The sequence below is a fragment of the Pan paniscus genome, chromosome X (genome assembly GCF_029289425.2).
Source record: "Pan paniscus chromosome X, NHGRI_mPanPan1-v2.0_pri, whole genome shotgun sequence".
Taxonomy (NCBI): domain Eukaryota; kingdom Metazoa; phylum Chordata; class Mammalia; order Primates; family Hominidae; genus Pan; species Pan paniscus.
Genome location: NC_073272.2, coordinates 117,721,912 through 117,739,651, shown reverse-complemented (window position 1 = coordinate 117,739,651; position 17,740 = coordinate 117,721,912). Strand labels below are relative to the sequence as shown.

General features: G+C 38.2%; 1 protein-coding gene across 2 annotated transcripts in view; it reads right to left on the bottom strand.

Moving 5' to 3' along the window:
- Positions 1-17,740, bottom strand: part of WDR44 (WD repeat domain 44) — a 106,788-nt gene that overhangs the window by 71,012 nt on the left and 18,036 nt on the right. For both annotated transcript variants that reach the window (XM_034949366.3, XM_034949367.3), the window contains exon 2: positions 3,256-3,289. In XM_034949366.3, coding sequence (XP_034805257.1) covers positions 3,256-3,289 — 34 coding nt within the window. The remainder of the gene's footprint in view (positions 1-3,255; positions 3,290-17,740) is intronic.

Sequence of the window (17,740 nt, the reverse complement as noted above, 5' to 3'; positions counted from 1 at the left end):
GAAAATTGCTTGAACCCAGGAGGCGGAGGTTGCAGTGAGCCAAGATTGCATCACTGCACTCCAGCCTGGGTGACAGAGTGAGACTCCATCAAAAAAAAAAAAAAAAGAAGAAGAAGAAAGAACAAAAGAAAAGAAAAGCAAGGAAAAGAAACCCAAAAATATCCTGCTTCAAAATTTTAAAGATCAGAGTTCTCTTCTAAATTTTTTTTTAACTTGAGACAGAGTCTCACTCTATCGTCCAGGGTGGAGTACAGTGGCACAATCTTGACTCACTGCAACCTCAGCCTCTCAGATTCAAGTGATTCTCCTGCCTCAGCCTCCCAAGTAGCTGGGATTACAGGCATGTGCCACCACGCCTGGCTAATTTTTGTATTTTCAGTAAAGATGGAGTTTCACCATGTTGGCCAGGCTGGTCTCTAACTCCTGACCTCAGGTGATCTGCCCGTCTCAGCCTCCCAAAGTGCTGGGATTACAAGCGTGAGCCACTGCACCCCATCTCTTTTCTAAATTATAATTTAATTTTTAATTGACACATAATATGATACATATTTACAGGGTACAATGTGATGTTTCAATGCATGTATACATAGTATTATGATAAAATCAGGTAACCTGACATTCAAGGCTCATCACAATCTGGCCTCAATTTATTTTCCAGTACTCTAGCACTGAAACTTTTACACTGGTCACAGTTTTTCAATGCTTCTAGCAAATCCCATGCTTTTGCATATTTATTAGTCCCTACTATTTCCTAACTACAATGCTTTCCCAATTTTTCTCTATCTACCTATGCAAACCTCTCCCAATTTTCAAAGCTCAGCAAAAGTTCTATTTCCTCCCTGAAACTTTTCTCTGCTATTTCAGGTAACAGTGCTCTCACACCAATTCTATCTTCCTCTCGTTCCTCCAAACCCCTTGTGGCAGTTAACACGTCTATTCTATTTTACAAACATCAAGACCTCATAAATTGCCCTTTTGTATACATGTCTCTTCCATCAGACTGTAAAATCACCAACAATCAGAACTATATCAAGCCTTCCTTTATATTACAATATCAATAGATATACTGTTATTCATAATATGCACTCAATAGCCTCAGTACATGTTTATCATAGAATACTACTCGGCAATAAAAAGAAAGAAACCATTGATACAGACAACAACTTGGATGGATCGTGACCCTTTCAACCAATCCCATAAGGTCACATAGTATATAATTCCATTTATAGAACATTCCTTAAGTGACAAAATTATAGAGATGGAAAACAGATTTAGGGATGATATGGGGAAGGTGGTGGGTGTGATTATAAAGGGGTAGCACAACGGAGATCTTTGTGATGATGAAATAGTTCTGCATCTTCATTGTGGTGGTTATACAAATATACACATGATAAATTGGCGCAGAACTATACACTCGCATTGCACCAACGTTAAATTCCTCATTTTAAAATTGTACTATAATTAAGATATAACCACTGGGGAAATGGTGAAGAATATACAGGACCTTTCTGCATTATCTTTAAAGCTTCCTGTGAATCTATAATTATTTCAAAATAAAAAGTTAAAAAAATGAACAATATCCAACTTCATATTTATTTACTAAATATGTATACTTGTTATCTAATTTCACTCAAGTTAAGGACAATCTATAATTACTGGGGTAAAGTAAATTCTCCAAATCTATTTGTTATAATATAAAAATATCTTAGCGCTAAATGGCTTTTAAGACCTATAAGCATAAACAGTAATCGCCTCTGGATATGAAGTTTGAGAGGTGGGGGATGAGAAGTGGAAGGAAAGCTACATTTTCAACCATATACCTTTTGTCCTGAGTAAATTTCAACCCTACACGTTATTACTTTTAAAGACTGTTTTTATTAAATATTAAGTAAATACAAAATAATTTTTATTTAGCGTAAGAGTTATGATATAACTTTTCTTAAGCACTCAATTTAAGAAAAAGAACATTATTATCAGTTTTCAAGTCTCTTGTGTGTCCTTCTCCATTTCCATTACAATCTCTCCCCCTCAGAGAATGACCGATATCCTAAATTTTGTATTTCTCATTCCCTGGTAATTCTTCACAGTTTTACCATGCTTGTATCTCTAAACAATCTATTCTCTAAACAATATATTCTTTAGTTTGGCATGCTTTTGAACTTAATATAAATGAAATGTTACTGTATATGTTTTTCTATGAGTAGTTACCCCCAACTCAACACTCTAGTGCTGAAATCCATCCATGTCATTGTATATAACTAATTCATTCATTTCTACTACTGTAGAATATTTCATATAAACGTATCATAATTTATCAAAGAGACTGGTATCCAATGTATATAAACAGAAGGTCGGTATACTGGAACTGAAAAAAATATAGCATGTTTGAGATTACACATACATATAAATATACATATACAATATATACTCTATCTGATATAAATAGTTCCGTTTGGTGATATCTTATACTTAAAATGGCTCTCAGTGGCATAATATCTCAATACCAAACTCCTCTGCCTGAATATAAGCTGGGATTGATTTTTATATATAGTGATGGTACATGGGCCCACAAGAAGTATACATGTGTTTCAGTTACTGTACATTTTTGTCATGCAAGTATTAATTTTTTGCTTTTTTTTTTGAGGTGGAGTCTCGCTCTGTCACCCAGGCTGGAGTGCAGTGGCACGATCTCAGTTCACTGCAGCCTCCATTTCCTGGGTTCAAGCAATTCTCCTGCCTCAGTCTCCCAAGTAGCTGGGAATACAGGTCTGTGCCACCACACCTGGATAATTTTTGTGTGTTTTTTTTTTTTAGTAGAGACGGGGTTTCACCATGTTGGCCAGGCTGGTGTCAAACTCCTGACCTCAACTGATCTGCCCACCTCAGCCCCCCAATGTGTTGAGATTACAGGTGTGAGCCACCATGCCTGGTCAAGTACCACTTTTTCAACACACACACACACACACACACACACACACACACACACACACACACACACGTTCTTTTATTCTAGATATTATAAACAAATAAAAATCAGTAGAAATCTAAAAAATACTTACAGTTCCTTCTTTACAGCATAACATTTAGTTAGGTATTTCTAGAGTACCTATGTATACCAAGTAGGACATAATGACTACATTACTGAGCAAAAAGTGAGTAAAAAAAAGCAAAAGCAAGAAAATGAAGAATTACACAAAAACACGAATAAAAAGTATACAATTTCTAAAAACATAACTTTCAGAAAGCACAACTTACCTTGAATGTTGAAAGCCCAACTTTTCCTGGAGACCTGTTCAGAAATAAAAGTAAGGAGGTGTTGAATAGAGGAGATGAGAAGACAAATACTTCTATACACTTACTACAGACAAGTCCACATTTAAAAAATGTGTATATATTTTGTGACTGAAAAGTCTTGTGTGCACGTAGAAAATGTGGAAAACAAAAAGTGGAAGAGAGGCTGGGCGCAGTGGCTCACGCCTGTAATCCCAGCACTTTGGGAGGCTGAGGCAGGCGGATCACCTGAGGTCAGGAGTTCAAGATCAGCCTGAATATGGCGAAACCCCACCTCCACAGAAAATACAAAAATTAGCAGGGCGTGGTGGTGCGTGCCTATAATCCCAGCTACTTGGGAGGCTGAGGCAGGAGAATCACTTGAACCGGGAGGCGGAGGTTTCAGTGAGCCGAGATCATGCCACTGCACCCCAGCCCTGGTGACAGAGCGAGACTCCATCTCAAAAAGAAAAAGAAAAAAAAAGTGGAGAAGACCAGTCTGGTCAACGGAGTGAGACCCTGTCTCTACAAATAATTTAAAAATTATCCAGGTGTGGTGGCTATTGCCTGTAGACCCAGCTACCTGGGAGGCTGAGGCACGAGGATTGCTTTAGCCCAGGAATTCAAGGATGCAGTAAGCCATGATTGTGCCACTGCACTCCAGCTTGGGGGAGACAGCAAGATCCCATCTCTTAAAAAAAAAAAAAAAAAAGAGAAGAAAATTAAAGTGATTCATATATAATCTTATCACCTAGAGATCTGAGTATCTTTTATCTTCATATGTACATATATAGTTGTATATGACATAACACTACTTTCAAACTGCCAACTTGTACCTGTTTACACTCCTACTGCTCTGTGAATGCCTGTTTCTTAATACCCTCACCAAAAATAAGTGTTTAAACTTTTTTTTACCAAGTTGACAGGCAAAAGTATATCTCATTGGTGTTTTAATTTGTACTTTGATTTCCAGTGTGGATGAAAATTTTCATATGTATTAGACATTTATATCGATTTTGAAGAGAGACACCCATTTTTGTTCTCAGCTTTTACTTTTTCTTTTTTTTTTTTTAAAGACAGAGTCTTGCTGTTGCCCAGGCTGGAGTGCAGTGGTGTGATCTTGGCTCACTGCAGCCTCGACCTCCTGGTCTCAAGCGATCCTCCAGTCTCAGTCTTCTGAGTAGCTGGGACTACAGGCATGCGCCACCACACCCAGCTAATATTTTGTATTTTTTTTGTAGAGACAGGGTCTCACTATGTTGCCCAGGCTGGTCTTGAACTCTTGGGCTCAAGCAGTCCTCCCATTTCAGTCTCTCAAAGTACTGAGATTACAGGAACGAACCACTGTGTACCACTCTCAGCTCATTTTTCTACTGGAGCAAGACTCTGTTCTTAAACAGACTACTCTGGATGTAATACATATTTTTTTGAGATAGGGTCTCACTCCGTTACTCAGGCTTGAGTGCAGTGACACCATCATGGCTCACTGCAGCCTCAACCTCTTGGGCTCAAGCAATCCTCCCACCTCAGCCTCCCAAGTACTGGGACTACAGGCACGTGCCACCATGCTCAGCTGATTTCTGTACTTTTGTATAGAGACGGGGTTTGCCATATTGCTAAAGGTGGTCTCGAACTCCTGGGCTCAAGCAATCCACCCGCCTCATCTTCCCAAAGTGCTGAGATTACAGGAGGGAGCCACCGCACCCAGCCTGGATGTAATAATTTTTAAAAGTAACTTTTCACCATTTCACCCCTTCCCCCACATTTTTTTTTTGAATAGGAACAGTCTGATATCTGCTTCAAAGCATAAGGCTACTTAGTTATACCTTGGGGTTATGCAATAGGAAAGTTTTAAATAATTAATATGCCATTTCTAATTTTTTTTTTGGTAAAATCCAATGATTACATGATGCAAATTTGAATTGAAAGGCACCTTCAAGATGATCTAATCACACAGCCTCTTTTTACAGATCAAGAAACTGAGATTCCAAGAGATTAAGTGACTTTTCCTCAAAGTCGTATTTTGGAGCACAACCAAGAGAAGAAATGAGTCCTACTAACATGTTTTTATATGCCAAACTGGGTAATGATTCCTTTGGTAGAGGAATCCTTGACCTCTAATAAAAACTTAATTTGTTAAAAAAATTACTTTTGAGTAACAGAAAATCATCCCTTTACTCAACAAACATTTATGGGCTGGGTGCAGTGGCTCATACCTGTAATCCCAGCACTTTGGGAGGCCAAGGCGGGAGGATTGCTTGATCTCAGGAGTTTGAGACCAGCCTAGGCAATATAGTGACACCCCATCTCTACAAAATAAAAATAAACCAGCCAGGCATGGGGTTGCACACCTGCAGTCTTAGCTACTTGGGAGGCTGATGTAGGAGGATCACTTGAGCCCAGGAGCCATGAGCCATGATTGTGCTACTGCACTCTAACCTGGGTGACAGAGCGAGACCTTGTCTCAAAACAAAAAATAAAACCAGACACCCAAAGCTGACATTTATGAATTACCTACTATGTACCAAGACTAGAGATACAAAGATAAATTAGATAAAATTCTAGTTTGGGGGAGGGAGTTAAATTTGTTTAGAAAACAAAAAAAGTAGTTGTCATAAAATAGTACCCATTTAATTACAATGTCTGGTCAATATAAATATGTGTTAACAAAGGACAATTTCCAGAAATGAAAACATATATTGCTAATTATTTTGGTCCCCTGACAAACTTACACTGCAATGTATCAAAATCCTGTTTATCTAGAGTTGATTAGTTAGGACTGAGGCTAATCCATACTCAAAAAAAGAAAGAAGATTCCACACAAATTGATATCTTAAATAATACAAGTACAATCAAAACAACAACAAATATTAAAAAGCAAAAATGAAAAACCTGCTTTTTTTTTTTTTTTTGAGATGGGGTCTCACTTTACTGCCCAGGCTGGTCTTGAACTCCTAGCTTCAAGCGATCCTCCCATCTCAGCCTCCCAAAGTGCTGGGATTACAGGGGTGAGCTACTGCACCTAGCCTGAAAAACCTTTAAGGGGCACAAATTTCCATGTGGTACAAAATTCAGGATGCCAATCACCTGCAACAAAGGCATAAAGGCAAGAAGGGTAAGATATTTTAAAATTAAGCCCCATATGAGGTAAAGAAGGGAAGAAACTTGGCCTTTCCAGCAACCCTCACACCTTGAGATATCTGAACAGGTTTTTTAGCTGTCAAAAAACAAAACAAACAAACAAACAAAAAAACCAGGAAGCCATATTTATTTCTTGTGTGCCACTAGTTTCAAAAACAGTACTCTCTGGCTGTTGATTCATAGGATCAAAGTTATTGGCTAATTACTGACACACATGGAAATATATGGAAATATTCTAGATTGGTTCTGGTGGGGCTTTACATATAACTGTGTACAAACTATACAGAGTAATTTATTATTTTCTTTTGAGAGACAAGGAGACAGTAAAATATAGGCTTTTGAGCAGATGAACCTTGCTTCAATATTGTTTCTACTATTTATCCTATGTGTGATCAAATCATTTCTCCAAGCCTCGATCTCATCCTCTGCAAAAGGGGGTAAAACCATCTATTTCACAGAACTTCTATGAGGATGAAGTGAGTGAGTACATGGGACACACATGACAGTGTAGTCTCTTCAGCAGCTCTGAAATGCTCCAAGTTTCTCAAAGGCACTTTGGCAGTCTGTCAGTAGTGGGGAGCCTGAGACCAATTTCTGGAATACAGCAAAGGTCCCCTATAGCCTGTCAAGTTCCAGCACATTTAACGACAGGGAACATGAAAAAGCTATATCATATTGAGCTGGTGATTAAAATGGGATCCTGCTTGCAACTGGGTGACATCACTAAATAAAAAACTAGTAACAAAAGACACTCATGTTTGAGGTATATTTTAAATGTTACAAAGTTGTTAAGGCCTTGGTAGGTAGGAACATTTCAAACTACTACAATTTCAAGTCTATTAAGCCTAAAACTGTCTTTAACAGGGTAATCTGTAAGAGCAGAATTCCTTTGTGACAAATTTCTAAATCCATTTTTAGAACATTAATGCCTAGTAAAAAGTGAAGGCATATTTATAACTTGCAAAGTTGGCTAAAATGATTTGTATCATGTGCCAAGATGAAAAAAAAAACAATTCATTTCACCCTAAGAAGCAATAAAAAACATTATTTAGTATTATCACACAAAACTTTCCTAATAGGGGCCTTGTAAAAATAACAAAGCACCGCATATTCTCACTCATAAGTGGGAGCTGAACAATGAGAACATATGGGCACAGGGAGGGGAACATCACACACCAGGGCCTGTCAGGGGGTGGGGGGCTAGGGGAGGGATAGCATTAGGAGAAATACCTAATGTAGATGACGGATTGATGGGTGCAGCAAATCACCGTGACACATGTATATCTACGTAACAAACCTGCACGTTCTGCACTTGTATCCCAGAACTTAAAGTATAATGAAAAAATAAAATAAAATAAAATAAAATAAAATAAAATAAAACAATGGCCATCATTTATTAAGCATTTGCCAAAAACTATAACACTTGACATGTTTTAGCTTCTTTGGTCCTCACAGCCCTCCTATTAGGTGGTTATATTACTTGCTCTATTTTACAGAACAAAAAACTGGCTTGAGTCAGATTAGGTCATTTACATTGTACAGCTAGTAAACAGTAGGGCCAGAATTTGACCCTAGGCAGCCTGACTCCAGAGCCCATTCTCTCAACCACTTCGCAATACTGCCTCCTCTCTGGGTAAGGACTTAAAAGAAGATAATTATGAAAACACTGTAACTGGTGCTGTGTATGAGCACCAAAGTAAAGGCAATTAACACTGCTTCTTGAATTGGACTAAACTGATTAAGTCAAAGGCTCTGAATCCTGACCTGCCTTTAACAACTACAACTAACACCTAATTGCCTTGGACTGCTAGGGAATGAAATAATGAAACGTTCCACATGTAAAATTTCCAGAGAGATGAAGCTTTTGAGTGCCAAATTTTTGATAATATTTTAACTATTTTTGAATTTAAAAATCTCAAAAGCAGCTTGTAAATAAGTACATGAGTAGGTTAAACCTTGCAGTTTCAGTACTCTTTCCCTGAAAATATCTTCTTAAACAAAGGATATACAATTTTCCTTCTTAATTATCACGCTCAAATACTACATTATATTTTAATACACTTTAGGGACCCTAAAGTGCAGATTTATTTGCCTTCAAGGACCCTAAGTTACTATGCCTGGAATGTCTGTGTTTTATAGTTTTATATTTCCTTCCTCACTTTAAGTGGTCACTTCTTTTTGTTGTTGTTGTTGTTGTTTTGTTTTTTGAGACGGAGTTTTGCTCTTGTTGGCCAGGCTGGAGTGCAGTGGCATGATCTTGGCTCACTGCAACCCCCGCCTCCCAGGTTCAAGCTATTCTACTGCCTCAGCCTCCCAAGTAGCTGGGATTACAGGTGCCCACCCCCAAGCCCGGCTTATTTTTGTATTTTTAGTAGAGATGGGGTTTCACCACATTGGCCAGGCTGGTCTCGACCTCCTGACCTCAGACGATCCACCCTCCTCAGCCTCTCAAAGTGCTGGGATTACAGGTGTGAGCCACCGCACCCAGCCTATAAGCGGTGGCTTATTACAGTCAGCCATGCGCCTGCATTTAAAAGCTTTCTTCCCACCATCCTTCTCACTTGTGCTTCTAATCTGCATTGAGCTGGGAAACCAGATTTCCTTAAGATGAAATTGTACGGTGAAGGGAGAATCTAGGGATCCTAAGGGTCTCCCCATGAGACTTTACGTACATAATCTTATTTTGAACTTTGTGGCACTTTTTTTTTATTGAACTGTTCAGAGGCTTTTAAAATGCTTATTTCTTGTTTTCAGGGGTATCTTGAGAACTGTCATTACCACAGAGGTGGCCAACAGATAAGTGAGGTGTTATTAATCTTCAGTATCCTTAGACAACTCAACAATTCTCTGTAAATAAGTCTCTAATGTCAAAGTAGAGATAGTAACAGTAGACTATTTCAGTGTTTATGTGCCTAAAGAAAACAACTATTCATGTTCAAGTTTGGGGATGGGAGGGAGAAATGGGGAACTAGATGTCAAGAAAATTAAGTTCTACTCTTAGCTCTCCCACTAACTAGCAGAAATATCTTAAGCAAGGGATTTTAGAGTTCCTATAATTTTAGGGAATTTTGTCTTAAGACCCTTCATTAGTTTGAGAGTGGAGACATAATTTGTACCATGATTAATGATCTAAATATTATATCCTCTAATTTCCCTTAAATTTGAAATATATTATATAAAACACGGATATAATCAGACATACACGTACATACCCAGAAATGTCCAATAATACTTTGCTACATCTAGTTAACTAGAAAAATATTTTTTTCTCCAGTGATAGCAGGAGCTAAAAAAAAAAAAAGTAATAAAAAAAGAAAAATAGAAAAATATTTCTTCAAAATATTCTATAGATACTAAATGGGGTAAATTGGATTTATCCTTTTTACATATTAAGGTAATTTTTTGCAGAAAAAGTTCAAATGTCTACATAAAATAACTTTATTAAACCACACACACGGAAAATTTTTCAGAAAACTCTGAAGTTACATGTAGACATATTTGAGTATTGGTGGTATGTTTTTAAAGAAAACCCGACAAACCAAAATGAGAGCTTCAAAAGTTCATTTTTTCTTTCCAAAGCTTTCATCATAGGGCACCTTTAAATCAAATATTTCTGATGCATTTACTATCTGATCAATAAATATTTATTTAAATAATAAATATGCTTCTTACAAAGTTGAACAAAAATACAAATTTCAAGAGCTAGGCTTCCTTGCTCACCTAACAGCAGAAACAAAACAAAACTCAAACTTCCAACATATTAATACTAATTACAAATATGGTAAATCTTTAAATCAAGCAAATTAATATATTCTTCACTTTACATACTGATCTTTTTTTGTGGTGAGAACATTCAAAATTTACTCTCTCAGCAATTTTGAAACATACATTGTTATTATTATAGTCATCATGCTGTGCAATAGTTCTCCAGAACTTATTCCTCCTAACTAAAACTTTGTACCCTCTGACTAATATTTTCCCATTCCTCAGCTGCTCCCTACTCCCCCAACCCCTGGAAACTACCATTCTACTCTCTGCTTCTACGAGTTCATCATTTTTACATTCCACATACAAGTGAGATTATACAGTAGTAGTCTTCCTATGCCTGGTTTATTTCACTTAACATAATGTCTTCTAGGTTTATCCATATTGCCACATATGACATGATTCCATTCTTAAGGTTGAATAGTGTTCCACTGTGTGTTGGCCATCTGTCTGTATGTCTTCCTTTCAGAAATGTCTGTTCAGGTCCTCTGCCCATTTTTAAATTGGGTTGTTTTCTGGCTACTGAGTTGTTTGAATTCCTTACATACTGTGGGTATTAATCCCTTATCAGATGTATGGTGTGTTAGTCCATTTGCATTGCTATAAAGAAATACCTAAGGCTGAGTAATTTATTAAAAAAAAAAAAAAGAGGTTTAGGCTGGGCACGGTGGCTCATGCCTGTAATCCCAGCACTTTGGGAGGCTGGGGCGGGTGGATCACGAGGTCAGGAGATCAAGACCATCCTGGCCAATATGGTGAAAACCCATCTCTACTAAAAATACAAAAATTAGCTGGTGTGCTGCTGCGTGCCTGTAATCCCAGCTACTCAGGGAGGCTAAGGCAGGAGAATTCCTTAAACCAGGAAATTGGAGGTTTTAGTGAGCCAACATTGCGCCACTGCACTCCAGCCTGGCGACAGAGCGAGACTCCGTCTAAAAAAAAAAAGAGGTTTATTATTTTAGCTCATGGTTTTGCAGGCTGTACAAGAAGAATGGTACCAGCATCTGCTGCTGGTGAGGGCCTCAGGAAGCTTCCAATCATGGAATGCAAAAGGGATGCATCACATAGCAAGACAGGAAGAAAGTGGGGGAGGAGATGCCACCCACTTTTAAACAACCAGATCTTGCGTGAACTCAGGCCAAGAAGTCATTCATCGTGAGGACAGCACCAAGACATTCATGAGGGATCTGCCCCATGACTGAAACACCTCCCACTAGGCCTACCTCCAATACTGAAGGTCACATTTCAACATAAGAATTGGAGGGCACAAAACATCTAAACCATATGTTTTGCAAATATTTTCTCCCAATCTGTAGGTTGTCTTTTCACTGTTGTTTCCTTTGCTGTGCAATTTTATCAGACCAATTTTAGTCTGACACAATCTCATTTGTGTATTTTTGCTTTTGTTGCCTGTGCTTTTGGGGTTAAATCCAAAAAATCATTGCCTAGACTAATGTCAAAAACAGCAAAATTTTGATTTTGCAGCATAGTTTCTGAAATTGAAGACAGTGTCTATCAATGCTGCCAATGAATTTAAACACAAAAAGCAACGTCTGAAACAGCTTCAAAATAAATTCTGATTCAAATAAGTACTGATATTCTACTAAAAAACCCACATGGCTTACAGATCAAATACTAAAATTATTTAGTGTGTCTTCCACTTAGGTTTTGAATATAAAGGCAATTTTAAGATTAGTACTTCAGCAACTTTCAATATAAATAGAACATTTTAATGCATTATATCCTGTTTTCTATTAGAAAGTTATTTTCGGCTGGACGTGGTAGCCCACACCTGTAATCCCAGCATTTTGGCGGCCGAGGCGGGCAGATCACAAGGTCAGGAGATTGAGACCATCCTGGCTAACACGGTGAAACCCCATCTCTACTAAAAATACAAAAAATTAGTCAGGCGTGGTGGTGGGCGCCTGTAGCCCCAGCTACTCGGGAGGCTGAGCAGGAGAATGGCGTGAACCTGGGAGGCGGAGCTTGCAGTGAGCCGAGATCCCGCCACTGCACTCCAGCCTGGGTGACAGAGCAAGACTCCATTTCAAAAAAAAAAAAAGGCCGGGCGTGGTGGCTCACACCTGTAATCCCAGCACTTTGGGAGGCCGAGGCGGGCGGATCACGAGGTCAGGAGATCGAGACCACCCTGGCTAACACAGTGAAACCCCGTCTCTACCAAAAACACAAAAAATTAGCCGGGCATGGTGGCGGGTGCCTATAGTCCCAGCTAGTCGGGAGGCTGAGGCAGAAGAATGGCGTGAACCCAGGAGGCGGAGCTTGCAGTGAGCCGAGATAGGGCCACTGCACTCCCGCCTGGGTGAAAGAGTGAGACTCTGTCTCAAAAAATAAAATAAAATAAAAAAGAAAGTTATTTTCATACACTAGTACACTAGCTAACATTTAGTTTATATTAACAAAGCTCATGTCTGAATATAAAATAGTTTATTACATGCTTTCTCCAGTCCCTATTCATTTAGCATTTTAATTATAGAAATTTTTTTTGGCCAGGCATGGTGGCTCATGCCTGTAATCCCAGCACTTTGGGAGGCCAAGGTGGGTGGATTGTCTGAGGTCAGGAGTTTGAGACCAGCCTGGCCAATGTGGCGAAATCCCATCTCTACTAAAAATACAAAAAAAAAAAAAAAAATTAGCCAGGCGTGGTGGTGCACACCCGTAGTCCCAGCTACTCAGGAGGTTGAGGCAGGAGTGTCGCTTGAACCCGGGAGGCAGAGGTTGCAGTGAGCCGAGATCCACCACTGCACTCCAGCCTGGGTGACAGAGCAAGATTCTGTCTCAAAAAAAAAAAAAAAAAAAAAAAGGAAGAGTATATGGATTGCTACTTCATATGATTAGTGGCATCACACAGAGGCCTTTCCAGTCTCCCAACACTTCTCCCCTGTAGCTGCCCTGTGATGTCATGCAAACCTTTCCCAAAGGCCCTTGGTAAACACTGCTGGGAGAAGCAACAAGAGAGGTCATCAACATCCATGTATCAGCCAAGACAAGGCTTCAGAAGGAGCTGGAGGAATGCGGAAAGGTCCTCAAGAGGTATATATATATATATATATAGTCACTATTTCAAAACATGTACGTGGCTTCAAAACACTGTTCTGGTGATTTTATAAAATGGTATAGGAATTAGTTTTCTTTTATAAACTCTGACCTGATTCAGCGATAACCTACAGATACCTGAAGCAAAATTTCATAATAAGGTCATTACTCCCAATGATAGGAGCCTAGTCACTGATGCGATGACAATAACTGCCACTTAACCAAAAGTTGCCCACTGATTTTTCCATGGGAAGCAAAATGTCAAATCCTTTATAAACTCTGACATAATAGTACTGCATTCAATACAACTGAAGCAAAAAGCACAAGTATGCAAGCAAAGGGAACATTTTAGTAACCTTCTTAGATGGCTACACTTTGGAACTTGCTAAACCTGACTCTCTAATTTAGTATGTTGAGAACAGTATGCATGTACTTTATAGAAATAAATACCAATCTAACAGAAAATATATAACAGTAGTCTATTTTTAAAGAGATTTCGATGCAATATAACAACTGTGGTTTTTCTATAACAGTTATTCAAAGTGAGCATATTACCTACTGATGTCACCTAGTGTTAAAGAAATTTACAGTAATCCTTTTCAAAATCCTAAAAGGATTTTAAAAAAAATCAGTCAGAAGGCAAGAGTACTTTTTTTTTCAGTGTTTGAAGGAAACTTAAGAATCATTTAGATCAACTGTCTCATTTTACATGTGAGGGAAATTATGCCATCGGTTAAATTAATCCATGAATTCAACATTTACTGATTGTTTCCATGTACCAGGCATGGTCCCAGGTATTGAGTATAAAGTAGTGAACAAAACAGACATGGTCCCTGCCATCTTAGAACTTATGCTAAGGCCTAGTGAAGACTAGGACCCAAGTTTCTTTGCTGGTTCTAATAACCCATGCAGCCTCTCTACACTAGTAAGTCTAATGTCCCTTATGGTTTCACATAGGTAGGTAGCCAGTCAAGTGAAACTGTGACCCTTTAGTAAGGCCTTAATTTATCTACAAGTACTACCACAAATTTCTCAGGGAAAGCTTGGGGGTCCCAGAGACTGAAAGGACAACATGACATCAATCTGAAAGTACAAGAGCTATAATTTTAGCTACACAATAAAAAAAAAAAGAGCAGAATCAGGAGACCTGAGTTTTAGTCCCAAATCTGCCAGTAAAAATCTATGTGACAATAAATATTTAGGGGGAGTTTTTCCAACATTTACTTATGGCTATTTCAAATATATACAAAATTGGGAGAATAATATTATAAACCCAAATATACAACATGTTGATCATGTTCAACAATGATAAAAATATCAGTACTCCTCTTCCACCCCTCTGCCAGATTATTTTGAAGCAAATCCCAGAAACCATTTCATTTTTTTTTTTTTTTGAGACGGAGTCTTGCTCTGTTGCCCAGGCTGGGGTGCAGTGGCGTGATCTCGGCTCACTGCAAGCTCCGCCTTCCAGGTTCACGCCATTCTCCTGCCTCAGTCTCCTGAGTAGCTGGGACTACGGGCGCCCGCCACTGTGCCCAGCTAATTTTTTTGCATTTTTAGTAGAGACGGGGTTTCACTGTGGTCTCCATCTCCTGACCTCGTGATCTGCCCGCCTCGGTCTCCCAAAGTGCTGGGATTACAGGCGTGAGCCACTGCGCCCGGCCGAAACCATTTCATTTTTAACCAAAAATATTTCAGTATGCATCTAAAAAGGACAAAGGTTTCTCTTTAAAACATAACCACAACACTACTATAAAATTTAACAATTCCTTATTATATACATTAATAGATTATATATATTATATATAACATGCTGTTATATAACATTCAGACTTCCCAGACTGCCCAAATTTTTGTACGTTTGGTTTATGTCAATCAAATAAGGTCCATATATTACAATCAGTTGATATGTCTCTTTCGATAAATCAGCAGGTTCCCCTTCAATCTCTCTTATTTCTTGCAATTCATGTGTTGAAGAAAGTAGGTTGCTCATCCTGTAGAATTTCTCATGTCTGAATTTTGTTGATTGCATCTTCATGGTGACATGTCAGAAGAAATATTTTTTTAAAAACATGCAGGAGAGATTGGAGGGATGGAATGGGCACATATCCAAGAAAAATTGCAAAAACCTGTAAGAACATTATCAGAAAGGCTGGCACTCAGAATGTGCTAAGATTTAAAAAAAATACCGGAGACAAAGATTTTTCTTAATTTATACTCAGAACAAGCACAACAAATATAAAGTGCAGGTCTACTTATATATGGATAAGTATATGTTATTATAATGTAAAAGGCTATCTCAACTTTTTTTTCTATTAAGATTACTGATAGTCAAACCAGAAAGGGAAAAACAAATTGTAGAATGAGGAAACTGAATCCCAAAGCATTCAAGGAGATAAAAGTACCTAACTATTAATATTATAAGTGACTTCCATTCTACTCTCCCAAATTATGTCCCAGTGTATCTGAGAATTTGCAGAGCTCAATTTCCATCTAAAACCTTTGAAGAATCAGGGGAATGGAAGGGGATGATGTAAAGAAAACACTAATAGTCAACTCTGCAAAGCAGGTAGATGCCTAGATGCCACCAACTACAGACAGATTGATTTGATGTCAATTCCAAACAAATTTCTTAAACACTGTTTAATTGTTTAGGAGCCCTATGCAAGGGAAAAAGATACTCATTAAGAGTCAGCAAGCATTCACAGAAGCCAATCATGCAAGATTAACCTAATTTCCTCTTCTGATAGGGTTACTGGCCTAGAATAAAAGAGAATATTGCACACACACAAAAATCCGGTTTTAAGCACTAAATTACTTTCTACCCTACCTGATGTTTTTACTAATATCTTGGATAAGGATACTGATGGCATATCTACTAAATTTGCAGATAACACAAAGTTGAGAGAGACAGGTAATATACTGGCTGACAGGACCCCAAAATTTTTCTTTTTTTTTTTTTTTTTTTTTTTTTTTTTGGAGACAGGGTCTTGCTCTGCTGCTCAGGCTGGAGTGCAGTGGCACGATCATGGTTTACTGCAGCCTCGACCTCCCAGGCTCAAGCAATCTTTCTGCCTCAGCCTCCCAAAGTGCTGGGATTACAGGTGTGAGCCACTGCAACTGGCCACCAAAATATTTCAATGGGCTAGAACAATGGGTCAAATCTTAACGGTATGAAAATGTAGTAGGGATAAATGTAAAATGCACGATGGGAGAGACATGGCTTAACAGCAAATCATGTGAAAACATTTAGGTATTTTGGTTGATTGCTCAGACAAAGACTGTGATATGGCTGCCAAAACTACTGTGTTTTTAGGCTGAATTATCAGAACTATCATGTCCAGAGCAAGGGGAATGGTAAGTTCTCTTCTACTTCTTACTGATAAAAGCACACTTAGGAACATCATATACTTTTTGAGATTCATTTTAAAAGGAACACTGATGAAACAGAACATATTCAGAAGAGAGAAATCAATTTGGTGAATGTTCTAGAAACTAAGTGGAATGATATAAAGAACTAAATGATGGCTAACCAGAAGAAGATAAGGAAGAAAAGTAGTTGTTTTCAAATGTTTGAAGCATTATGCAGCAGAACTAGGACTAAGAGTAGAAATTACAAAGAGATAGGCTTTTGTTCAACCTAACAATCTCAGTAACAACTTGAGTTTAGAAAAAGCCATGAGCTGCTTCCCTGATAAAGTATTAAAACAGAAACTCAATGATGTCTCAATAGGGATATTGTAGAAGGCTGGAACAGACAATCTCTGTGGTCTTGTTTCTATTTCTAAAGCCACAATCTCTTTAAACCTCAGTTTCCACACCTGTAAAATGAAGGAGCTGTATTAGTTGAGTCTTTAGGCCCCTTCATTCAGTCAACAAATCCTTATTGGTTATCTACCATGTGCCAGGCACTTTCAGGCATTGAAATACAAAGGGTGAGAAAGATCCAGCCCTTGCCCACAGAAAGGTCACAATCTGATAAGCTGAGGAAAATATAACACATAATTTCAATATAAGATAACAATTGCAATGAGAGACACAAGCACATGATAACCTTGAAGCACAGAGGAGGGGCACCTAAGTGTGTATGTAAGTGGGAGAAGAGGACATATTTGGATAGGCTTTCTGGAATAGACCCTCCAGCTATTTCTACAAGACAAAATTATATAAGACTATAGAGAGCTAGAAGTGCTTTAAAACACTAAATAAATTTACACTAAACACTAACTTCAGCTTAATGCTCTAAACTGGCACTTGCTAAAGATGAATTTTTCTGCTTACTGATGGATATTGTAGACTGTCATAATAGTATTTACAAACGAGGAGTTAGAAATCTAACTTTTAAAAATTAATCAAGGAAAACAGAGATTTCTGATTTTTTGTTCCAGGAATCCTAAAGTTTAGGCCTAGCTCATTTGAATTAATCACTTAATGCATGCTCTACCTGCTGTTTTTCTTTCCTTTAATTTGGCATATAATATATCTGAACAATCAGTAATCTTTCCAAGTA